Raw genomic sequence first — 26,665 nt, forward strand, 5'->3', positions numbered from 1 at the left:
TACACTGATTATTTGGCAGCTCTTTTCAGAAATCCAGCTATTTTGATCCAAAAAAATGTAGGCTGCCAAATTTGGGCTGGCAAAATTTCAGAACCAACGCAACCCCAGAGCACAAAAGACCGCTGAAATGTCCAGTACAAAATTTCTATCAGCTTTTGCTCATCAGTAGTGCAAAAGCAAACACCAACAAATCCAAAAGGCTGATAGGGTTGCATCCAGCCTGATGATTGCAAAAGTTACTCAGAAGTATTTCAGAATGCTGCTATCAGCGTGTTGTTAGCAAACCAAGTGTGGAAGCATAATCATTTTATTAGAACTCCTACTGCTCTCCCTCCTACTTGAGAACTCTTTGCTCAGGGGTTCTGTGAGCCCCCTTCTATGCTATAAAGTTGTACCAGCAGACAGCTGACACACACAGGTTAGATGATAGATGGATATTTCCCAGCAGTAGTCCTAGAGAATATTTGCCACTGTTGTTTTCTCTATTCTAGGCAGCTGTTTAAGCTAGTTTTTGCATTGCTAACAAGTACTGAGATTAAAATAGATCTTTAAAGTAGCTCTCTCATAAGGCTTCATAGAAACCTGTTGGCTAGATACTCTCACAATGACTCATTACCACAACTCACACTTCCCACAAACATCTGTGTATCACAAAAAGCATTAATGAATGTGGATAGCTCTGCAAAGAAACTACACATCATCTAGGTATGTATACTTTACTTCTTTTAACTCTGCTCTCAGCTGTTCCCTTTTTTGTGTTTCATTTCGTGCCAGGTTTTATTTTAGACGGTGCAGATGAGAGGCTGTATTTTTTATGGGCCTCTGCAGACCATGTCTGGCACAATTCTGGGGTGGTATGAATAACAAACCTTCCATTTCAAGGAACTGATTTGCAAGGATTGAGAACCAAGTCCAAATCTCTTCTTCCTATGACAAAGTTCTGGAACTTATCTTGTTTTGTACTCAGAGGGATTTTCATCCAATAAATAAAAAACAGATTACTGTAGCAGAAGAGGTAAAAAAAATGAAGATCAGGCTGAAATGCGAAAGCATGTACTTACCCAATTTCTTCACTATAATTAAAGCAGCCAAAATGTATTTCATTATTTCAGGAGCATTATTTTGTTCTAGCAAAAATTTCTTCAGTAGATACCAAAGACGTTTTATTCTATACTTATGCTAAAAATTAATATAGATTATACTTCACATAGTCAATATTAAGTCAAATTGAAGTTCTCCCATGGTCTAATTTAACTGTTACTCAGAAGATATGATGGCCAATGTGGCAATCTTACCTGTGGATTAAAGAATCCTGTCATCCAGAACTGGTTTGGACGGCCATCCTGCAGCCAGCTGCTGAACTGCTGGTTTCGCTCAAGAAGCTCAGTAAACCAAAATCCTAAAGTAGTGGACTCCCAGGAAATCCTAAACCACAGTTTTGGAATTCTAGCGTCATAAATATTATCTAAAGCATCTTGCAATTCTTCTGACATAATTATGGTTCCTGGAAGATAAGTAAAATGTTCAGAGTGAACTTTCCCCTAGCTTGCAAAGGCAATTAAAACTTCCAAATGACATTCAAAGTCTAATAAACCCTCTTTTGTTGTGCCTTAATTGCACACCTGTAGCGCTGCAGTCTTATCAGTTTGCAGTTAATTTGTTCAAAATTATAAGACTTGATTCAAAGCTAAAGGTGATAAGATAAATGATATTTCTTCTGTTGTTTTGATCAGAAACAAAGATATGTTTCTTAAACAACTTCTTCTCCCTCATACACATTATTTATATTCATTATATTCACAGTGTGTCTAGAATGTGATTAATCATTGAAAACAGTTTTATACATTTTAATGGATGATCATGCATGATCAATGATAGAGATACACTGTGTAACTCATCTATATCCTAAGCATGTACTGGCAGTGATTATATTCATGAAATTCACTATTACTAATGATAACTTTGTACATTTCCATTATCAAGATTCTCAATGGGAAAGCAGGAGGTAGAATAAAGCTAAAGGCAAGATTTTTTTTTTTTTGGCAGTGTGTACTCATGTACTCCATGCATAGTGCTGTTCTCTCCACTGAAATGTTGGCATTTACTAAGACAGTGATTTTTCAGTGACACCCTTGCATGTGCCAGAAGTTCCTAAACCTTGTGTACTCTCAACAGTGCTGAGATCTGGAACACAGCCATGCCTCAGGATGACTTCTCTGTTCTAGAAACTGGTTCTATTATTCTCTTACAGAAACTGGTCTGGTACCCCAACTTTGATTAAATATTCATATAAAACCAAAGTTCAATGTATCATCACACACACAGCTGCTGTAATTCCCACAAGGACAACATGAAATACCAAACAGAATTAAGTGGCTTCCACCACAGGACATGGAAAGGAAAGGGAAGTGGTCTGGGTGACTGCAAAGACAAACTGCAATGGTTCATGCAAACATACCCATAAGGAAAAGTGGCCTGTAAAAAGAATGCATTTCAAATCCCTTCCTTCCACTGAGGTTGACAGGGCTTCAGTTGAGGGGAAGGAAAAGAGTATCCAGAAACCAAACACCAGCTTAATTTTGAAGAATACAGCGTTACAACCTAAACAGTCCTTATGGCAGTGTGTGCAAATTTAGTGCATTTTACAATGTATAAATGACAAATAGGCCCAAATTTCTTCTAGCAGATAATGAGTGATCTGTTTCCATTTATATGCACCTCTTTTTGTGCAACAAATTATTTGAGAAAACCATTAACTTTTACCAAACTGTAAATATTAAAAATACCACCTATACTGCATTCTCTGCAATCGCTTTGTAATCAGGTTCAAAATCACATTCAGGGGTAGCTAAGAGACTTTTATAAATTATAAGCCTTCTCTTTGGTTATTAATCTTTCCTAATATATAACCAACATTCTAAGAGAACCAACATTTAAGAAAGAAGCCACTCCATGTCTTCTCCACTTTGCTTAGAAAAACGTAGTATTACACCATACACTTTATTCACCTTTTAGAGACAGAAAAAGGTGGGGGGGAAAGTCTTGCAATGCATGTTGGTTTCAACTTCAGAGCAACTGTACTGAGAGCACAAAACAAGTGAGGAGCATCCTGGTTTAGCCCTGGGGATCACTACCATTGAACTGAGAAAGAAAGAACTCTTTCATCTCTGGTTATTCCTTGTTTTCAGGCTGATACATTCAACTTTTTCCTTTCTTTCTCAATTCTTTTGGGCCGGCTGGAGCTTTTCAAATAGGGAGATACAACCAGTCTCTGCCCCAAAGCATTGTGAAATCCCTTAGGATGTCTGCCTGCTATGACTCAGAGCAGCTGTTGAGGATGTAAGCCAGAGTGTTCTTGAGGATGAGGTATGTTCACAGCTCAGGCCGTGCCCGTATAGCTGCATAAATATTCCTAGTGAGTGGGTGTCATCTCTGGCAGTAGGCATCCAGTGCTTGAATTTCAGCACTAAATGGCATCTGTGGGTGTTGGGATGCATTCCTGCAGCCAAAATAGGCTGATAAAAATAATAAAAAATATTAACAAAATAAAATAATTGTTAAAAATAAAATCAGTATCATAGGAGAAAATCATGCCACCTTTCTAGACAAAAGGGATAAAAGTGTTTGAAAAACTATCTTTGATAAATTGAATTAATAGTACAATGTCATAGGCTTCTCATATTTAACTTCTGAGAACCTCAGAGGACTGTACTATATGAAGAGACTGAATGTCCTATGAACTTAACATGACAGGCTCGAATGTTCTATGAATCAGACATGCCAACTGTTTATAACTTGGTTATTTTGGGGGTTACTCCATGGTATTCCCTTTCTTGAATGGAATAAAGGCCATCCGAAAATGACTGATGAAGGGTCAGGTCAGTTAAAGAAAAGAAGGCATTTCCATACTTTAAAAATAATATCTACTATAACCATACTGTTTGCACAGTATTCACAGTTTAGAAATTAGGATTCTCCTTTTTGATTGCCCTACATTTATACCACCTTCCTTCTAAACCACATCTAAATCTATTCTCTTGCTGAGTGGTAAATAACTCACAAAAAACTTCTCAGTTCTGAGGATGACTAGTTTTTGTTGATGATTAATGTAAATAGTCTGGTTTTTTAAAGTGATCCAGTTTTCGGGTTGTGGGAACCCAGGACATCCCTCTGGGTGCCCTGGATGGCCAGAGCCGCTGGCAGGGGGCTCTGAGACCCTGGCATGCAGCCAAAGACACGTGGGGCTTCGATTTTAGCCTGTGGAGCAAATTACTAACTCTGTATGAAGAATTACAAACCACACACACAAGTTAGGTATTGTAGTAGAAGTAGTCACAAAGTGAAAGGAAGGATTTTTGAGTGCTGTACAGGGGGGTTTTAAGCCTTGTACGCGGGGGTCCAAGTTTTGTACATGGGGGTCAGGAGTTCTAAGATGGAGGGATTTGGGTGTGCCCTGTCCTCCTTCTTTCTCCTTCCAATCTCCATGTCTTTGGTGATGTTGGCACTCACAGATTGGTTTAGAGTAGAAAGTCACTATTCAATATAGATAGTAGGCATTGGGGAAAAAGTATAAACATGTAGTACGTAATATATGATATAAAAGATAGCACCAGCCCCCTGGGAGGGCAGTGTGCCTTTGTCTGACCTGCTGAACGGGCCACAGCAGTTCAGGGAGAAGAATCTTTTAGATAACCAACAATAAACAACCTTGAGACCGGACAACAGAAGACTACTGAGTCTTTCTTCGAAGGCACGGGTTGGAGCAGAGACTTTTCCATCTTTTGGGGTCACCCCAATCCGGGACACGAGACCGCAGCAACTGGCATCTGCTAGGTGGGGTGAGACCCGACATCGGGTGATTCATTCAATAGATCTAATGCTTTGAATAGACTACATGAGGAACTTGTATTATTTCTTGGAGTTGACCCTTTTTACCTTCATACCTCCCACAAACTGAATCTGAAAACTGTGGAATTTGTAAAATGTGGATCTGTTTTGAATTTCACATTTATGAAAGCGTCTATCTGGACTAGGAAACTTGCATAGCTCATTTAAATGAGGAGCTAAAGTTAGGAACAAAGGAAGGATCTTAAATTCCAGTATGAACCAAAAAAAGCCTTGGTCCACTGACTGATTCTCTTCCCACAGGCACAGATGTAAATCAAAAATAACAAGAATAATTATGTAGGATATAAATGAAATGAGAAAAAGCTACTTTCTCCATCAAGTACAATTTGCCAATAGCTGATATCATTATAATAAAATTGGAGAATAGCCCTGGAGGACAATACTTGCTAGACACTGCATCTGTTAAGCTAGCCTGAAGAGTACATAGAGAAAAAAGCTCAGTGAAAGATCAATCCATTATTGAGTGTCCCAGTTCCCAGCTCCAGAAGCTGACCTTTTCAGCCTTTAATCCCCACTCCAGTTTACCTCCCAAACAACTGCTTTGCTCTTGAAGCAGCCATAGCTTACCTCCACCACCAAGCTCCAATTCCCTCTTCTTTGCTGAACATGTTGAAAATACCAACTTGTTTATAACTTCCTAATTTTCCTCTCTTTCTGCCTTATGGCAACAGCTAACACTCGCCTGTGTTTTCTCCAAAGCTTTTTTTAAATTTTTCCACCCAAAGGCACGAGGTATAGAAGTGAATGCATGTTTTCCTACACCTAAAACTATCTTTTTGGCAAGATTTAGCATGGTTCTGCCAGCTCTGTGACCACCTCTGCTGTGCTGATAGAAGTCAACTTCTTTGCTTCAGGCAGTTCTTTGGGTATTTTCCTCTTTTTTCACTTTCAGTACTTGGGCACTTAAGCATTTGGAGGTAATTCCCAGGAAGTTCTCAGAAGCTCATTTAACTCCACCACACTGTTTTAATCCTAAGGCCCCTCAAAAGTTTATCACTTTCTTTTGCTCCAGCTCTAGAACAGGAAGGGTAAAACAGGCAGCCAAGACCTGCAATGCACAACACTCTCTCCATGTTTTATTTGCAGGTATTCTCTCCAGCAGCATCTAAGCTTTGCCCCTGCTCTGTTTTCTCTTTAAAGCTTAAGTTTAAAGCAGTAATTTGAAGATGAAAATCCACACACACCTCTACAAAAAAAAAAGTAATAGAAATCACTACCCTGAGCTAGAGCAATACAACAGGCAGATAAACTCTATTCTGCAGTTTGTCCTTAATGTGCAGTGTGTGTTTCTAAACAGTTGTCCTGGCCAGCATCATGGCAAGCATATGTAACACCTATTAAGAAGTTCAGAAATGATGTGTCACACTGTGAAAGACAACAGGAGGCATTCTGGCATTCTTATAAGGATGAGAATTAAATAATGGATGAGAGCTGCTGAGCCAAGAGTAACTACACCACAAGACATACTAGACTCATCCCCTTCATTCCTCAAATGATCTCCCCATTGTTACATTCCATTAATGTCTTTACTGAGTGCTCTTAATTATTTTCAAATAAAATCCTCATCCAAAAGTGATGAATCCCTACAAGCCTCACACACACACATATACATGCACACAGTACAACTTAGTAAGGTAAGAGCCCAAGATCTTTCAGTTCAAAATTCTGTTACCATTGTCAGCAAGCCAAACTAAAACTGTGTTAGTGTTAGCAGTCTTATACCATTATGAGTCAAAATAGAACTTAGCCAGACGTGGGGAATGAGTCCATACCTCTTCCTTTCATGGGGAATTACCTTTCCCGTGCACTCTGGCAAGACTAGTTTCCTGAGCTTCCCTTTATCACCATGTAGGTTAAAATAAATCACCAGCTACCTCTTTTGACTCTTTTGGACTTCATTTATATTCCTCTTATTAGTTGCTACATAAAATGAACAGAAATTGCTTTCAGCATCATGAAACAAACACTACTTTCAACTTCATGGTGTTCTGAGTTGGAAAAAAGTGGTGAATCTTTATCTTGGGCTTCACACATGAGCTTGTGTAGATGACATAAAAATCCTACCCAACTCCTAAAACACGTCTACATTGCCATGGAACTGCTGTATTTTCAGGAAATGTGTCATGAGGAAAGGACTTCTCTCTCCTAACTCTGTAAGTACTGTACAAATAGCAGTGGGAGTTCTGTGATCATGGGGCACATAAATGACATGAAAAGATAAAAAAATCCAAAGTTTCTCAGATGTTCTTCACTTGTTCATGAAGTAGGCAATCTGGGCAATTCCCAAGGATTAGTTCGAAAACACAAAGCTGTAAGGTACCAGAAACCAGAACCAAGTGGATGCAGTTTTATGACCAAAGTAGAACCCAGATATGAGTTAAGCATTTTTTTGTTTCACAAGAAGCCTTTAAACACAATGGGAATTGGGTCAAAAAGAATAAGGATTAAAATCAAAATAAAAGCTGTGTTTATTTCCATTGCCAAGGATTCAATACTCACTTTCAGTGCTACTACAAGTATGCTCCACTTCATTCATGGAAAACACTCCCACAGAATCTCTCTCTTCTCACTTTCTTCACCAAGAGAAGACATCAAAATGCTCACCACTCTTATTCAGTGCATGGAGAAATAAAGACAACCCCACAAAATCTCACAGACAGGCCACATTCAGACAAACTCAAACTCTAAAAGGCTAGGAATAACTGGATGTGTCATTAGATTTTATTGCATTTAGAGGCACTATCTTCACTAGTAGGAGAAGGGCTTTGAAGTACCCACTTTAAAATCAAGAGTGGAGGATTAGTATTCTGTGCCAGAGGCCTCCACACTGCCAGAGGCAGCAGATAAATGCACAGGAACTCTACAGCTTGGATACTGCCCTACAAAGAATGGTCATCTTCTGACAGGGGCTCAAGATCTGATGCTCATAACCCATTAAGATGTGGCATTTTTGGTGCAAACCCCATGTCTTCTCCTTGTCTCTGAAAAGATTTCTCTGTTTGGAACATGGCTTCTGTTTAGGACCCTCGAGAGGACAACCATAAGTGCTGTGTTCTGATTTATGGTGAAGCTCTGGATTACGCCAACTGTGAAATAAACTCTGGGCAATCAATAAGTAATTAAAGCAGAAGTAATGGTTGGGACACAACTGAGAGTACAAAGTGCAGCTACAATCTAATTACTACAATTTGATCCAGAAAAAGTGTCCCTCTGGGCAGCAAAGTTTATTGGTGGAGATGCAAGCTTCTGGGGCATATTTGCCAACAAACATGTTGGCCACATGCTGGGCATCCTCACCACTCCCAAAAGCTGAACTGCTTAATCTCCCCTCTGGGCAGAAGGACACAACTGTGTCTGCAAATTCCTTCTACATCCCTCCTGTTCAGCTGCACATGGGCTCTCCATGAGGAGGGCGTTACATTACCTCAAATTACCTCAAAGCCCCTGAGGAGTGCTTCACATTACCTTGGTGAGCAACATCAAACTAACAAGGTCCATCCATTCACATCCAAACTGTAGAGTCAGATATTCAGACTTCCTCTCACAACCTAAAGACACACTATATTCTTAAACACCAAATTTATTTGAAATTTTAGGTCTGCTTAAAGTGGGTGCTGGGCTTTAACAGGTTTGTGAAGCCAGAGCCAGACACATGAGCAGGGAAGATGTCAAAAATTACATGACCTGTTTGAGCAGGCACCAGTTTACCTCATTGCAAAGAAAATGAAGCACCTCTGATGACCTGAGATTGCAGTTGACTAGTTTTCGGAGAGAATCTAGTATGAGACAGTTTGGGGTTTTCCCTTTTGCTGAGATAGAGTGCCTAAATGTTCTTTCCATCCCCTAATTAACAGTCTACTACATGCACTTGATATAGCATGAACATGCCAGAAGCCATTAATTGTTATTGTTAACTATACATCCAATTTTATTTTCAGAGCAATTTTTCACTATATTTAACTTGCCTGCCCGTAAGAAATTATGTTTTAGAGAATTGCATGAAAGTTACAGCATTAGCTTGATTAAACATCTGGCAGAGGACTGCGCCCACTGTGGAATTGAATGTGAAGTGCAAATAAATTATGTTGCTCATCCACCCCTCTGCAGAATATTATACATATTGAGAATTTAAATATATCTGTCACAATCAAGGAAAGATTAACACTTTCATGGATGGAAAATATTCCTTTTATATACTTGAAAAGGGACTCTATTCACATATAAAAGGGAACTTTCAGCTCAGGAAGAGAGGACAATTGTTTCTTCCAGCTTGATCTTTACATATGTTATTACAGGATATGAAAGATTATTAGCCTTGGACAAATCTTTCCTAGATTCAGATTATAGGCATGAAGTTTCTGAAGCATGTCTTGTTGTCTTAGTGTATCATACAAATGATAGGAAAAAAGAAATCCCTTTTGATCCTTATGTAATAAAAATACAAATTAAAAAATAATGCCCCCTCATGAAAGACATTGTCAGAACACCAGTAAGACAGATTACAGCAATGCCCTCATCTGTGTCAGAATGGACTAATTCTGAGGCATTCTGACCTGCTCCCTGTGAGGACAGTTTGCTCTGTCAGGTAATTTCTGTCTCTCTGCTAGACAACAGCAGACTTGGCTGAGAGTTTTACCAGTGGAATCTACCCATTCCTGTTTCATTTTAATTTGTTAATTCAAGAAGCTTGGCTGAGCAACAGTACACTTTCCTTCCTGGGTATTTCAACTCTTGCAAAAGAAGAAGCGAAATAGGAAGTGAAAACAAAAAGCAGATGGCAACATCATTATCCCTTCTTTTTCCTCACTCTTTTTCAGATCAGATTTTCCATCTGGTTCTAGTTGCCTATACTCTTGGGGTTTTTTAACTTCATTCCCCATTGCTCACTTTCAGCCAAATACTCCTGTCTCTGAGAGATACAGAGTGCTGTTTCCTGCCTCCTGTGAAGCCTAAACGAAGAACTGTCTCCCTCTCTCTTTTGATTGACACTGCCACTCACTTCAGCTTCCATTTAGAGACATGCCATTTGGTATAACCAGTTTCACATGTGTCAAATTTAACCTTAAATTAGAGTCTTTTTCACCTTGCCTCCTGAGTTCCCTGTCTCTCAATTACTTAGCAGCAACCCTTCTACCTTGTTCTATATCATTATGTCTCAGCTTAATTTTTTAAATAACTCTGGTACACGGCCCATGGACTTTTTCATGCAATTCAGCTCCTCTGAGCTCTGTAGGATCCTAGAGAGAATCACAGAAGTGAAGTAGTGCTGAGGGACATGAACTGCAATACTGGAGAAGATGCATGCAGAATAAATTTAGGTGGAGCGTCCTTGGAGATGCAACCAGGAGATTTTAAGGGCTAGAATAAGTGGTCATGATAAAGGCAGAGAAAATGAGAATAACTGTGTGAGGGAGGGAACAAAAGAGAAAGGAAGGAACTGAGGAGAAATATTTATTTAGTTATACGGTATAAGCAACTGCTAGTAAGAAATACTGCGCCTTAATCACAGTGTTTGATATTGCAGCTCACCATTAATAGCCAATTGGAGATCAGTCAGGGTAGCTCGAACTCTGGATATAACAAGTTGCATCCGGTCAATTTCTTGACGGAGAAATATGTTTATGGGCTGGAAAGCTCCCATCTTTTGAAGTTGCATTTTCACCTAAAAAAGAATAGTGCAATGATTATAAAATCTAATCTCCTGTTTGCCATGCAATAATTTTTGAAAGCAAAAACATTTTCAGAAAAGAAACATTTTAGTAACAGATGGCCATTCAAGTCCTGTGCCAACTGTAAGATTTAGCACACTGTGACTCATTAGCTTACCAGAATGAGCTCCTCCATCATTCTAAGAAGGGAAAGTTCCCTCTTTTTGAAGGGACACAGCAGTTCCTTCTGTCCTTGTTAGGCTGCAGGGTCTTAGATCTTAAAATAAAAAAACCCCACATGCTATCCAAAAGCACTGTTTGATGGTAACTTCTTTGTATTTCCAAATTGTCCTGGGTGAACTTAATCACCTTTTCTTGCCCTGCTGAGCTGAAATAATGCAGAAAATGAAGTTCCACTTAACAAGAAGAATGATATGTAAAAGCTGCTACTTTCAGTAGCATGTGACTTGTTCGTAAGACAAGATGCTCATGGATACACTACTAGGGAGGCAAGACTGCCAGAAATTATGCAGATGCCACAGAAATCTGTTACACCATTATGTGCACCTTTTTGCAAGTAGAAGCCTTTGGCCCTTTTAGTTTTCAAGGGTAACAGTTTCTCTCAAATTCAACAGAGAATATTTTCAAAAGGGAATCAGTTGCCTGTGTTGGTTAAGGACATATCAATGACAATAGCAATAGCATTCCCTGTCTCACTTTTGCATGTGATGTGTATGGAATGTGCTTCAGACATGCACTGCCTGTTCCATGTATATCAAAGTTCACTGCATGCCACAGTGCATGAAAGAGGGTTTAATGGCAGCTGCAAAAATCATGGCGCCTATAGCCCACACAGTACCAGAATTCCTGGTTTTTCAGATTTTTGAGAGTTGTTCCCTACTTTTAGAAAGCCAATGGCTCATCTATTTCATTGTATACATTATTATGTATACTATACATTTTATACAAATAATAAACATTACTAAAGATTTAATTATTACCATGAATAGCAAATTCCTGCAAGATGAATATCATACTGCACATGAGTAGTTATAATCACTAGTATAAATATGCAAATGCTTTGGCAATTTTCAAATCTTAAATTTCAACTCCAAGCCCAATAAAATATTTTTTCTCAACTTTTTATGCTATCCTGCTTGGGAGACAGCTATCAGCAAGGTTATACATCATATTTTAATCACAAGGACCCATGGGTTTGTCAGACAGAATGTCCAAGAAATAGGTGCCAGCCAATTATGCTAATGCTTTGCAGTGTGACAGTACATTTTACAGACTGAGTTAATGTGTCCTGCCTGTGAAAGAGAAAAAAATACTTAAATCAGCTATCATAGACTAGAGCTGAGGCAATAAAGTTTTTGGATAATCCACACAATGAAGTATTCTGATTATTTCATACAAAATCCAGGGAAAACTTCTGCCTTCTGAAAAATTCACAGGAATTGGTAATTTTGCTTCCTGACAAAAAGTAAAAACATTTGATTTATTTTTTCAGAATACTTAGAAGTCTAATGCATGCCACTAATAAGAAAGGAATTATACAGAATATAGTCTATGGATTTTGTCCTTTATATAAGAAACACACTTCTTATTTCTAGTCTACAAAGCATGTGTTCCTTTTGGGGATCATTTAGAGGAAGAATTCTTCCATGTGAGCAAAAATTGTATGGAAGATGTTATTAAAGCGGTTATTTTCCAAAATATTAATACTTATGACTCTACAAAGAGGACATAAACATTCTAAAATATTACTGCGCTGATAATTGTACAATTTGACTAATGAATTCTCAGAACTAACACAATCTTCTGATTTCCTTTCATGTATCCACAAAAATACCTATAACGTTTTGAATAATGGAGGCAACCAATAAAGCAGAAATTTGCTAATCCACTAAATATGCTCAGAACACTCAGTCTGGAGCACCAAGCATAACCAGATAGCAAAACTGAAAAAAAAATTGCATACTTCTTACTTTATTGTATACAAATCAATCCTGATCTATGGTGAGATTTACTGAGTATAACACAGTGCATTTCTTGGAAATCATGCTGCTAAGATTTGTTTCAAATACAAGCACTGAAGTATGATTAACTAGTTTTGTATTAGAATTCTTATCAAGCAATCAGGTGATTTACATCCAGGGCTGTATTTATTATGACATAAAGATATAGATACCGACTCTCAGAAAAAAAACCTCAAAAGATTAAACTCATTAACCAAAATAGCTTTTCTGAGATTAATATACTAATTCCATAAAGCCCACTTAGAACAACTTTTCATTATGCAAACAGCTATCATCCAACATAAACCAATGTGATTTAAGAAAGGAGCTACTAAGATCATAATCTTAATAGCTTTGTCTACATGATGTTGCAATGCATATCTCTACTGTGTCAGATTCCTTTATGCATATTTCTTAACTGTCCTTAGGTCGCCAGTTTCTTTGTCAGCACATACCTTATAGGATTATCAGTACAAAAGTAGATGCTGAACTCATGCCATGATCATTGATCAAGTTGCTGTAGTAGTGACTGCAAATGGTTTTCAGTAAATGATATTTTTTTAAATCAGACTTAGTTACTTGCTACATTCTTTGTCAGCAGAAATGGAAAGTCCATCACTCTGTAGATGGATAAGCCAAAGCTCTTAGATGGATAAGCCAAAGCTCTTTTCAAGGGATGTCAAGGACCCCTTCCTTGCTGCAGATAAGGAAGAAGACAGCAAAATACATAGAAAATAGAAGAAGCTCTAGAGCTAGATGACCACCATATCTGATAGTGTTGATAAGTAAACCAGAGACACATTACAGAATCATTTATGTCAGTGTTTCAGTTCAGACCCTGAATTTTTTTTTTTATTATTTTTGGTTGGGTGGGGTTTTTTGTTTGTTTTTGTTTTGGTTTTTGTTGTTGTTGTTTGGTTTTTTTGTTTTTTAGCAAAAACCCTGCACTGAAAACTAGATTCCAGGCCCACAAAAATCTTAGCTTCAAATTAAACTAACCCAAAAGGTGTGCTTCAGGGACTCTAAGGTACTTCAATTACTAATGGGTTCAGCCTACAGGCCCAGACTAGAGTTAGACCAAGGCAAATTCCCCAGCAAAACATGTAATGAAGGCCTGGGGTTCTAAGACAAATTCCTATTTCCATGCAGTGCTTGCTAATGTAGCCATAGTCTTAGAGGAACTACAGCTAAATCAATACTACAGAAAATATTTAAGGAAAAACACTGCTGCTACTGGCTATTCCCGAGAAAGCTGTTTTTCAAGATGCAAGGATCATTTTCATTGTAAACTTCTCTGTGTGACAGGCTGACATTTATTTTTGCACCTGTCTTCACTCACATGGACTGACTGGACCTAATCATTTTACCACTAATCTCTCTGTAACCTGCAAGGTGAGACCCAGAAGCAAAACGGTTCATGAAAGCAGAATTCTTACTCAGAGAAAAATGAGGACAGTTTTAGGTCAGGAGGAAGGTTTATTTTGCTTTTCCAACACCTGTGTCAAACCACAGGCTGAGAAAGCATGCAAAGGTGACTCATTTTGTTTCTACCCTTTTGGGTAAGTTACTTGACTGGTAAGAAGCATTACAAGAACACAACAACAAAAGAAGCAGCATGTATCATGGGGTAGAATGGTTGCCCTATTTTGAAAGTTTTTGAGACCGAAATCATTGCTGAAGGCTAATAATTGAGAAATGAAGGCCTCTCTGACAGCCTGAAATTTCTCTGGATTCACAATGTATCAAGAGAAAATACAATCCGGAGCTCTAAATCTCAGCAAATAATTGGTTTTGGTACCATCTGTCCCTAACCCAGTCTGTTGGGGTTGTAGCTCTGTGCAAATTCACTCCACATTTTCTAAAGGGAGCCACAAGAACTGATCAAAGGTAGCAAAGGCACCTGCCACTTTCCCTGAAGAGAACTTGCTTTTAATTACCTTCATTGTTTCAAAAAAATTTTGCTCCATTTCTCCACTGATAGTATCTTTGTACCTAGGTTTTCAAAGACTAACTAACACACCATGGCATTACTGGAGCACAATATTATTCTAAAAGCAAACCCAAGCTGCACTGCTAGAACTAATGAATGTTTCTCTTTTTACTGATCTTTTCCAATAAGGCATGCATATAAACTCTTTTTCTAGACAGCATATAAACTCTTTTTCTAGACACATTCCCTCAGTCTTTTACAATTTAGGACATTTGTTTTATTTGTTTCAGATTTATTAAACTGATTAGTACATAACAATGTCCTGAATGACCAACTGTTGACTTAAATTGACAAACAACAGAACCCATCTTGTTCCCTTTTTTTTTCTCAGACATCGCAGGAAGTAATTACATAATCCATTTCACTCCTTATACTTGCAAGCATAATTTCGTTTGCCATGTTGTAGCTTCTGCCAAACTGTTGCTTCTTTCCTCAGAGAACACCTACACTCTCCATTCTTTTCTGCTCTGGTTGATGAAATTCTTGGTTATACATTAGTGAGCATGATATTATTTTTCTAGTTTTGTATTTTAGTCATTTGGGTTAGGGGCTTTTTTCAGTTTATGCAAACTTGCATTTAATATTGAGCTTTCTTTACAGCTCACTCCAGCCATATCCATGCTTTCTAAAAGGTTCCAGAATAATTGAGTGACAGTTCAAATGAGATACACATTTGACATAGATTTTTTTTCTTATTGCGTAGGTGCGGCCACACTTCTGGCACATAAACAACACATAAGACATGGAAAGGGGCACTAACAGCGGAAAAGGGAAACTCCCCTACAATAAGGAATGAATTTGGTAAGACCAAATCCAAGTTCTAAGATGTAGAGAATGAAACAAGTTCTAAAATGTACCGGAAGAGACTAAGGGTAAATTCACTAAGCAGACTGAAGAAAGAAATATTAAAAAATCAGGGTCCAGAAGAAACAATGCCAAATCTCATAACACTACAGAAGTAAAATCTGTAGACGTTGTAGTGCAGCTGAGACAGCCAAGGAGATTTACAGAGGACTACATTACTAGCAATAAAAAACTCTTGGAAAAATGAACAGAGGATATTCTCTAGATGGTCAGAGCAAAGGAATGACTACCATGCTACAGAAACTAAGCACAATCTTTGAATGTTTCTGTGGAAAAGCACCGTGCCATCCATCAGTAGTGCAGACTGAAAAAAAGGCACATAAATAGAGTGGTATGATTCATCAAAGTGAAGTGTAATTCACAGATCAAGATGCACAGAGCTTTAGAAAACTAGATATCCCCAGAAAGAGGTGGTATCTACACTTACTGAACTCAGAATGCATCTACAATCAACACAGGAGAAAAAAGTAGATCTAACAGCACATCCTCTGTACAAGCTCAAATCTCCTTGGTTGAATCATAACAGGACAGCTAACAAGCAAATTAAAGCAAAATAAGTTTCCTTTGAAGCTCACAGAAGATGTAAGAGAAAGAGTACTGAAGCAAAAAATGTTAATTCTGAGCATCATTGCAATGATGATTGCTTATTAGAAAATAAAACCCCTCGTGTACGATTGGCAGATCATGAGAAAAGATACTTGTCATACTGCTTGATGATGAGAGTGAAAGAGCAATGAAAACAATTGGTGGTGATTTTTTTTAAATACAGACACATGAAGCAGTATGTATTATATACAAATACAAATATAGCAGAAAAATAGAGAGAGACAAGTCAAGAGTGAAGGACAGAATGTCTGAAATAACCCTTTCAGACCCTTTGCCCTTAACTACAGTCCCTGGCTCCAAAACTGGTGGTCTCCAAAGCTAAGATTTGATGAAGTGACTTAAAAGGGGAGGCAGCCCCTACATGTGGTTTGTGTGCATAACCTCAGTGAATAAACTGAGAAGGAAAGAAAGTGAATGAGCCTAAGATTAAACAGAAGAAATGCCAGAGAAACGCAATTTAATCCAAAGTGAAATTTAGATTAAACAAGTGTGTGTGCATTTTACATTACTAAAAGGTATTGCACAGATTTCCCAGGGGCTAAACCTCAGGTTAAGACTACCCTCTGGTTACAATGTAAAGTGCAGTAAGTACTATTGATGTTTTCTAAGCATTACAAATTCTTCAGGAGGAAAAGAGTTGTCAGCTTAACAAGGGAATGAAGAAATAGTCCTTTGGAGGGTTTAGCAAGTATGTTATAAAAACTTAGCTCAATACCCATATAACAAATATGGCAAAAGCATACATGGTATCCAGGCATTCAGTATTTTACTGCTACTGTAAATTGAAAAAAAAAAAAGAAGGACCTGAATGAAACTAGAAGAATCTAATTCCATAAAAAAGCTTTACTCTGATTGGAAAGACAAGGGGAGAGGACTGAGAACAATTTAAGGTGTAAATGATAGCTGTAGATCCAACATGAAAATTATTACATTTGTTAAATTATGAATTATTATTACACTTACTAGATTTAATTTTATTTTCTATTTCTAATATTTATTCACTATTAAATAATAATATGAAAACTAGAAAACGTACTCCATTCTTAATCAAGTTCTACAAAAAATTATTTATATACTTTCATTAGGACACACAATAAGAAGGTTAGAAAAAGGAGAGCTACAAACAGGAATGGATGGAAAAGAATAAAACAGAGGTAGATGGTAGGAAATGCCACCAAAAAATGTTGCAGACCATAAGTAGCTTGGTAACAGGGGAATGAAAAGAGAAGTTCCAAGTTGAATTATGACAGTACAAAAGTGGCTATTTATACAAAACATATTCAATCTGAGATTAATAGTAGAAGGGAAGACAGGAAATACTGCCGGGTCCCCAAGACAATTAGTTGTTACTTAGGTGGACATTCCAAGTTGGCCAGAGAAGAAAATAAAGCCTGCATAGCAAGCATGCAAAGCACTCATACTGAGCATTTTACCAGCTTGAACTACAGCCAGGGGGAAAAAAAGGTACTATCAATGCAAAACAGAATTGTAAAGAATAAAATCATGGAAATTAGGAGTTTTTAACATTTACTGTTTATGAAACACTTGGCAAGGCAGCAGAACCTACTTATAAACTGATGCAAGAGTCTCTATGCTGGATTTTTCCATTTAATGGGACTGTTAATTAAAAATGCAAGAAAAGATTGACAAAGATACCTCTTACGGCTCAGATTCAAAAAAATCTGGAGCATGAAAAGGTCAGTGATAAAATGCACTCTTCATCATGGTGGTGTCATAATAGGAGTAGGTAAATTTAATGCTGTAACCACTATAGGATACCTAGTCTCTCAGAAAGAGGCACCAGGCTACTTTTGTAAGCTACTAAGGAAAGCAAGAACTTTCTGAAGCCTTTAGTGGCTCTTCTGAGTTAAGATGACTGATTAAGTGGACTGTGGCATTTGAAATACACCTTTCTGATGTAGGAATATGTTCGATAATAAAGCAAAACAGACTTACAACCCCCTATGCATAATTTTAAGATCTTTTTGAAACACATGCCAGTTAAATTTAAGAAGCACAATGAAACTTATAAAACACAAATGTATATACATGCATACATAAAACACCTGTTTTATAAAGCAGCACTTACCTCATGAGGGTTATAATCTGGAGGTAACTTCTCTAGCATCTCATTAGCAAGACGCTGCACCACTGCTTCCCGGGTTTCTCCCTCTCTAGTACTGCTGTCTTTGGGCTGGATGCTCACTATGGTACTGAATGTCTCATTGGCCAGGTTGGTCTGGTAAGTTATGTCTGCATTAGGGTGAAGTCCAAATACCTTAAAGTAAAAGGTATAAAAATTGGAGGGAAAAAAGAATGCATGAAAGTGGATAAACAAGGAAGAAAATTCTCAGCTCCATAAAACAACAGATGTGAACAGGCCAGTGGAAGTTCTTTCATTTAAATGGCAAAGAAACAAACCCGAATTATACTAAAACATTAACATAGGCTGCATTTGCAATAGTGTTTTCATTCATATCAGTGGAGGGTTTTTTACCTGATCTCATTATCTTCACATGCATCATGCTGTGGAATGCTATCAATGGGTGAGAACAACTCCCTTTGGTTCAGACTAGAGCTTGTAGGAAATGTCATAAGTGGACATTGAGCCCTTAGAATTACTTCTTTGTCTCTATGGGTCTATTGCTGTTGTACCAGCTCAAGTAGATGCCCCTAATTATCTGACCAGTCAACATTTCTAACGTGCTTTGTTTTACTCAGACTCTTAGGCTTATAAGGCATGTAGCATGGTAAATAAAATAAGGCCCATATCTGAAGTACCTAAAGACAGTGATATATGTAGGATATTTTATGGTTTAGCTATTTTTGGTTGAAGCTTCCCCCTCCTTACTTCTTCTTCTCCTGAAATGGAATTATTTTATTTAAGATACAGCTAGCACAGAATTACTGCAAAGCTGCCCTTTGTCTGAATGATAATAGCTTTTTCAGAAACTTCTACTGAAATATCAGTAAGTCTATAATTGTCAGATTGACAATTGCAACCCTTCTCCAGGAGGAATTGTACGTACTGTGACTTATTTCACCAGCTCTCATTTAATTATAGATATTACATATCTCTTACAAACTTTGAACCACTGATCTGTCAATGAGGAAGGTCTGCCCTCCAGCTGAGCACAAAAGCCAAGCAATCTTCTGTTTCTCATTTTTCACATTTTTTCACATATTCAGTTTTCATATTTTACATTAGAATCAGTATATTGCAAGAAGGCATTTCTAGAAACCAGTATTTACATACTCGGAGGAGAGAATTAAAAGGGCCATTTAATATTGTTATACTTGTAAATTTAGAAACTCAGGGACTAGAGATATAAGTGGCTGCACCATTGCCAAAGCCAGCAAAGCAGCACTGATTTACACCACTCGGGAATCTTATTCTTACAACAGCACACAGTACAGACCTAATACCACATTTGAGTGAGAGTGTGACTAAAAAAGTACGAAGGTAGATTCCAGATAGGATTTAATGTTTTGCAAATAGTGGTTTACTCAAACTGAGTGTTTAGAGCTGTAAAAGGCAAAAATACCAATGCACTTTATTACACTCATATTCTATGTGGAAGGAAATTCACATTTGAAGATACATTCTTTTCTGCTTTTGCTCTTGCACAGTGAGGGCTTATTTGCTTGGTTTTGATCTAGCAGATTTTGTGGCAATATTATAGCCTAAATTAGCACCATGAAGAATATTTGCTATATCTGTGAGTGGAGCCCTAGTCCAAGGGCTAATTTAAACATTGGATCAATACTAACAAAGACAGGGAGACATGGGAGACAGCTCTGGTCCTATGGTTTTATGCAAGTGATGTATGAAGAAGAAAGAAAAAAGAAACCAGTGGGTGGACCAGTTTTCTGAATGTCCTGTATGTTAATCAAGGACCCAAATCTCTCGTTCTTTCTGATCCAAAATCTCTGGGAACATTGTTTAAAAAGAGAATGTTGGATTCTGTCTTTCAGGGTTTTCCAGCCTTATGAATCCTCAAAACCAATTGCTAAAGGCCTACATCCCTCTGAAATCACTCCTCTATCATCCCCTCCTCAATTGGACAGGGAAAAGAAGTCACAACAAAAGTCCACGGTCTGAGATAAGAACAGGGAGAGATCAATCTCCAGTTATCATCACAGGCAAAACAGACTTGACTCGGGGAAATTAACTGAATTTATTACCAATCAGATCAGAGTAGGATCATGAGAAATAAAACCAAATCCTAAAATACCTTCCCTCCACCCCTGCCTTCTTCCTGGATTAACTTGATTCCCAAACTCTCTAGTTCCTCCCTCCCACAGGAGCACAGGGGGACAGGGAACAGGATTTGTGGTCAGTTCATCATATACTGTCTCTGACTCCCTCATCCTTAGGAGCAGGACACCTCCCACTCTACCCCTGCTCCAGCATAAGAGCCCTCCACAAACTTATCCATTGGGCTGCAGTTCCTCCTGAGCTGCTCCAGTGTGGGTCCCTTCCACAGGGTGGAGACCTCCAGGAACAGACTGCTTCAGCATGGGTCACCTGTGGAGTCAGAACTTTGGCCAGAAAATCTGCTCCATCATGGATTCCTCTCCCCATGGGGCCACAGATCTTGCAGGAACCTGTTCCAGCATGGACTTCCCACAGGGTCACTGCCTCCTTCAGGCATCCACCTGCTCCAGTGTGGGGTCCTCCATGGGCTGCAGGAGAATCTCTGCTCTGGCAGCACCTCCCACCCCTCCTTCTTCATGGATCTTGGTGTCTGCAGAGTTGTTCCTCTCACATATTCTCACTCCTCTCTCTAACTGAAGATTCATGTGCAGCTTTTTATCCTTCATAAATACATTATCCCAGCAGTTGATCTGTCTTGGAGTTGTCTGACACTGGCCCTGTCACACATGGGAGAAGCTTCTGCCAGCTTCTCACAGGAGCCACTCCTTAGCCCCCTGCTACTGAAATCTCTCCATCCTAACCCAATACACTGAGTTCAATTGCCCTTCTCACAAGACAGTGCTCATTCTGCTCAGAGGATGAAATTTCATCAAAGGAGCAAGGACACTGCAAGCAGGCCAATTCAGTCTTTCTTAACTGAAAATGGAAAAGGAATGAATCAAGGATACACTGCTTGGACTAGCACAGTATCTTTTGTGAAACGAAGAAGATTGGGAGATTAAAAGGTTAAAGGTTTTCATGAGCAATTTTGACAGATTTTGGAATGACAGAAGAAAGTCACAGCTTTCTGCTTAACGAGTGAAAATGTGAAGAACAAAAAGATGTTTGCATTCCAGGACTTGCTCCTATTTACATAAAAGCCAAAGGTAAAATTCCCCTACCTCAAACCATCCATACAGATTTTTTACAGGCATCAAAACACTTTAAAAATACATTGCAGCATTGTGAGATAGGCTCCCAAGTGCTTAAAAGAGCAGATCCATGAAAGCAGAACCTGAAATCTGATAGTACCAGTGTTCACACACTGATAGGAACCACTTCATGAGCTGGGCTCAAATGGATCCCAGTGATGCATTATCATGTCTGCATTTACTCTCACCTGGAAAAGGTACATCATTGCTGGCACAAATACCTTTACATTCTGGTCTCACTATCTTCAGAGATTCAGAACTTTCCAAGCTTATTTTATGACCTTGGAAACTTTGCACCCTCTCAGCCAGAACATTATCAGTAAGTGAAAACCAGTTTTTTCTATTCCACTCAGTCTATTTAATTTTAATGGAACTTATTTCCAATGGCATTTATCAACTTAATAGAAATGAGACAGAAATCCAGACCATTCACCTCTGTTTCAATTTTCCAGAGCATTCTCTTCTGTTTCAGTTTTAACTAACTTCAGCATGTGTGCCTGTACTGGAGGGAGCAGAAATTCACCATCCTCCGGTCCCTGTGACCACTGTGATATGCACACACTGGGTCATGTAAAACTGGTTACAACCAGGAGCTACCCTGCACCCTACCCCATCAATTCACGGCAACATCCACATCTTTTTGTTGTCAACATGGAATAAACTCCCAATTATAACTTTCAAAATGAGACCATAGGGCTTTTTTACATTTATTATTTCTCAGATTGCACGTCTGCTCAATCCCATGCAGAATTGTGAAACCACAAAATAGTTTGGTTTGGAAGGGACCTCTAAGGGTCATCTAACCCAAATCCTCTGCTCAAGCAGGGGAAAATAGAGCAGGCTGTCCAGGCCAGTGTCTAGTTGGGATTTCAGTGTCTACAAAGACAAGACTGCACAATATCTCTTGGCAAACTCTTCCAGTGTTTGACCACCTCCGCTTAAAAAACAGTTCTCTTGTTCTCAGATGGAATTCCTGTTGTTTAGTTTATGTCCATTGCCTCTTTTCCTTTCATTGGATATTATCAAAAAGGCTCCAGCTCCATCTTTACAGCATTCCAACAGGGTTTTAGACACTGAACTGCTGTATCAACCTTCCAGAAGGTAATTAGGTTGCTAAAAGTCCTCAATAAGGACCAGGGCCTGCGAATATGAGACTTTTTCCAATTGTTTGAAGAAGGCCTCATCTACCTCTTCCTGGTCAGCAGATCTACCCTGAATATCCACTATAATGGTCTGCCTGCTAATCTTGACCAATGCATACTTGATTCTGAAAAAAACCTCATTAAGTTATTCATCTGACAAAAACTCCCTTTAATATATTAAAATATTTTACCTCTGGTGTATCAATCACTGGCAACTGCTCTATGTACTGGAGATAGTCTTCAACTGTATTCCCTTTTGGAATAACATAGCCTTTGTAGAAACAAAATTTTTCACTGAACATGTGTTCTCCAAACCAGACTCTTGCGTACGTATTCAGCAGGGCCCTGTCAAGGTCATCAGTCACACGGCCACCATACTGCACTTCTGCAAGCATGTAGTGGACACAGCTCCAGTTCACTCCCTGTTTGATGCCCACATCATTCAAATGGTTCTGAAGGAACTGCACACTGGCTGAGAAGTCTGCCTGATTAAATTCATAAGGAATATTCCAGCCCAATGGGCCAAACTTTCTTCTTTCCTGTAAAATAGTTAGAATTAAAGGTAAAACACTGATTGGTATTAATTGGGAAGAAAGCTTAAGTGCAGAAGAATTCATGAAATATGTTAAGAATGCAGTAGTCTAGCTGGAACTCTATTTCACCAACTTTAAAAAAATGCATTTAACACAGTCAAGGCCAAATAGCTAAATTTGTACAAACAAAGAATATGAATATTAATATTTTCACAAAGAAAAAAAAATCCTCTTTTTAAAGTATTTTTTAAATCTCCGAGTCTGGAACCGTAGCTTTTGAATTTCAAAAATTAGGCTACTGTTTGAGGCAATGGTGTTCAAAATCATCAGCCATAATCATTGTGTGGGGTCTTCCTATGGACTAGATATATTCCTATCACTTATGTTCCTATCCCTGCTGTGTCTGCATGGTGCAGATGCAAGTAGGAAAAACTGCAGTTTTTCTGACTTCATCTTAGTGAATCATCTACACACTCAGCTGGCAGTACATAGGTGTTAGGGTAATATCTGGTAATTGCAAGCGTTTTTCTTTTAACACAGGCTTCCACTGGACCATAATGTATCAGTGCATGGATGCCACAGAGCTAAATTAGCCAGGCTCCAAATATAAACTGAGAGTACTGCAAAATCTATTGATAGGATGATGAAAAGTTGTGGTTAATCCATAAAGCACTTTCTTTAATGGAAGTCCTGAAAGTCAAGACCCAAAATCTACTTTCATTTCCTCCTACAGGTTTCGCAACAGAAAGGATTTATATTCACCCTCTTACACCTTCTCATTGTGAATGCAGCATTTTGAGACTATGGTTTTCCATACTATAGATTGTAAATTTCTTTGATATGCTTTTATGAGTTAAAATATTAGTAAGAGTCCAGTTAGCGGAAAGACAGATCACACAGTCATTGACCAGGACTTTAATAGAAGAGTACTCTAATTGATCATTACTTGATTGTCCTTTTTTTTCCTCTGAAATAAATATCATCCCTGTTGGAGGTACAGGATCAACACGAACAAAACTATAAGTTCTAACACAGCTGCAGTAATAGCGATAAGTTGTTCTCTTTCTTATTTTATTTGGGTTAATTTGCCAACATGGGACTTCCCTTTAAAAATGTTTCTCACTTAATAACAAGGTTCATTAATAAATGAAACATGGCTTTATGACTGAAGAGAAGAAATATATTTTTAAACCTGAACAGTTGTGTGAAGAAATGCTACAGCATACAGCAATGGTTTCCACTGTGGCCTTTTGCTCGCTCCCAGCAGATCCTGAGTAACAGCTGAGTATGTTCGTTTTAAGCCAGCTTTCACACCTAGAAAGTAAATATAAAAATGTAACACATTAGCAAAAAAAAAGTATGGAATCCATAAGTCCAACCTCTGTTAAGCATAATTCTCTATTCCAATTTGCAGTATCATCTTACTTATACCTTCAAATCATGTCTTAGAATCAAATATCTGTTCAGCTGGTCATAGCAGGCAAACTTCAATAACATTTTGTTTTAGGTAGATAACACAAAAAATTAATTTCAAGAGTCTGAAAGGATTTAAAATTAAGTAATCATATTCTAAATGATCCCATAAACAACTGAAATAGAAACATAATTATTTAGCAACTATATGGCAATAAAAAAGACACGTAGCATCATATGAAATATAGCACTAGGTATCCGAGAGTTTGTTTTGCTATTTACTTATAATAAGAGATTTTAGTTTTATTTAAGATAATGTTACTTAAATTTGATTCCTAGAAAAATCTCAAAATTCTGCATGCTGGTTGTTCAGCTGGCCTGCAGGCACCTAGGTGATGAGAACAGAACCTAAATTCATAGTGCAAATACTAATACTTGGGGAGGTTTGTTTGAGCAGTGACATTTCGTATCCCAGGAACAGCTTTAGGCAGTTGATACTGATACAGCCTCAGCTGCCATGGAACACAGAAGCTCGACTGCTCCCGGATGTTTTCAGGCAGTGCTACTCAAGCATCTTTTGCCTTGGGCAGACAACCCAAGCATGAGTTACTGACATCAGGTCCCTCTTATGATACGTTCCACGTAATCAGCTTCACACAAGTCTAGAAGGGCAGATTTTAAGTGCAGTGAAAAGATGGTCAAAGTCATCCTACTTCATATGACACAATAAAAGTACTTTTGCTTTTGTTCATACTTCACAAAGATTGCGTAGAGCAATATTCAAACAAATAGCTTTTCAAAATATCCAGGTTGCCAATTAAGATGCAGATCTCATATAGTGCTTCCACATATAGACTCCTTAGATTAGGAAAGCTGGGGGCTTAGAGGCTCAGAAAGCAGGAGATGAACATCTGAATATGAGGAAACATCCTGGAAGTGGGGAAAGATTCTGGGTGTAAGGAGGTGCAGAAGACCAGGGGAAGCCCAGGAACATAGGTCAGTGATGTCCAAGACTAACAGCTTCAAGTAGCTGCACAGTCAAGCCAACATTGCTTTCTGCCCAACCTTCCTGGACCACCAGCAATCTCTCTCATGGGCAGGGAAGTCATTCCTACCTTGAGGAGGTTCATTGGTAAATTTTATAGAGGACTGTAAAAAATTAATAGGAAACTCTGGGTGAGCCTCTGTAGTGATCCAGGTTCTGAAATCTTCATTCACAGACTCCTTTGTTGTGATGGTGTTCATTAATTCATTAAGAAATTCCAAGCCAAGGTGGCAGTTCTGTAGAAGGAGCCATCCTCCATCGTGCATGCACTGATTTAACAGGTGCCTTGCATGGACTTCCTGACCCTGACCCATCGAAATGGCACGACATGGAATGTTCTAAAGGTAAAAAAGAAAGTTTATTTTATATGTAGTTCCTTGGAGTCATACATGTGATGCGTTGCTTCTGTAGATCCATGTGTAGTGACATTCTGTCACAAAGAAAGACATTAATATCTGTGGAGACTGATTATATTAAAACAAAGTAAAGAAAACAAAACCACAAAAAAAAGCAAAACCCTTCAAGCTCCTCTTATCTTCCACCTATTGGAAGAAAACTACACCCACTGGAAATCATATTTTTTTTGCTGGTCTAACAATATCTATGGGATAAGACACTTGAAACATTTTTTCAGCTTTTTCACCACTTTTTCAAATAAAGCAAGAAATAAATACACCCTGACCATTCTTTTTACTATAATGTACTATCTTGAGATGAGCAGATATTAGGGCTTCAGATAATAATTAACACACAATGTAAACCCAACAATTCTGATGACTTTTTACTGCCTGAACATATTTCATTTAAAAGAGAGCTGTTGATGAAGCAGGTAGGACAGGAAAGATTGGTTCACACTAAAGCATCACTCAGGAAACATCCTGTTTTGTTAAATGGCAGCTGTGGAGCCACTGATTCAGAGGATTCCAGTTTGGAGATCTGCTAGCTCAAGCAAATCTAGAACAGATCTAGATTCAGAAGAGAGAAAGTTTAAAAATGCAAACATAAATTTCTGGAATTTTATGGCATCTTCTACAGAGGCTATGGGAGAGTTAAACCAGTTGTTCAGAAAAGCAGAGGAGGATAAAGGCTCTCACTAAGAGATCTGAAAAAGATAAGGTTGAGATCAGGACCACACAAGTCTGTAAG

The 26,665-nt window shown here is 38.3% G+C and overlaps 1 protein-coding gene across 3 annotated transcripts in view; it reads right to left on the reverse strand.

Annotated features, from left to right (window-relative positions):
• Positions 1–26,665, reverse strand: part of LOC119697115 (dynein heavy chain 5, axonemal-like) — a 146,413-nt gene that overhangs the window by 5,671 nt on the left and 114,077 nt on the right. For 2 of the 3 annotated variants that reach the window (XM_038127309.1, XM_038127306.1), the window contains 6 exons: positions 25,590–25,857; positions 24,254–24,375; positions 22,720–23,067; positions 18,127–18,315; positions 10,438–10,570; positions 1,296–1,504 (listed from right to left, as the gene is read on the reverse strand). In XM_038127309.1, coding sequence (XP_037983237.1) covers positions 1,296–1,504; positions 10,438–10,570; positions 18,127–18,315; positions 22,720–23,067; positions 24,254–24,375; positions 25,590–25,857 — 1,269 coding nt within the window. The remainder of the gene's footprint in view (positions 1–1,295; positions 1,505–10,437; positions 10,571–18,126; positions 18,316–22,719; positions 23,068–24,253; positions 24,376–25,589; positions 25,858–26,665) is intronic. The other variant, XM_038127308.1, reaches the window with a different exon arrangement.

This window comes from Motacilla alba, chromosome 2, assembly GCF_015832195.1.
Source record: "Motacilla alba alba isolate MOTALB_02 chromosome 2, Motacilla_alba_V1.0_pri, whole genome shotgun sequence".
Lineage (NCBI taxonomy): Eukaryota > Metazoa > Chordata > Aves > Passeriformes > Motacillidae > Motacilla > Motacilla alba.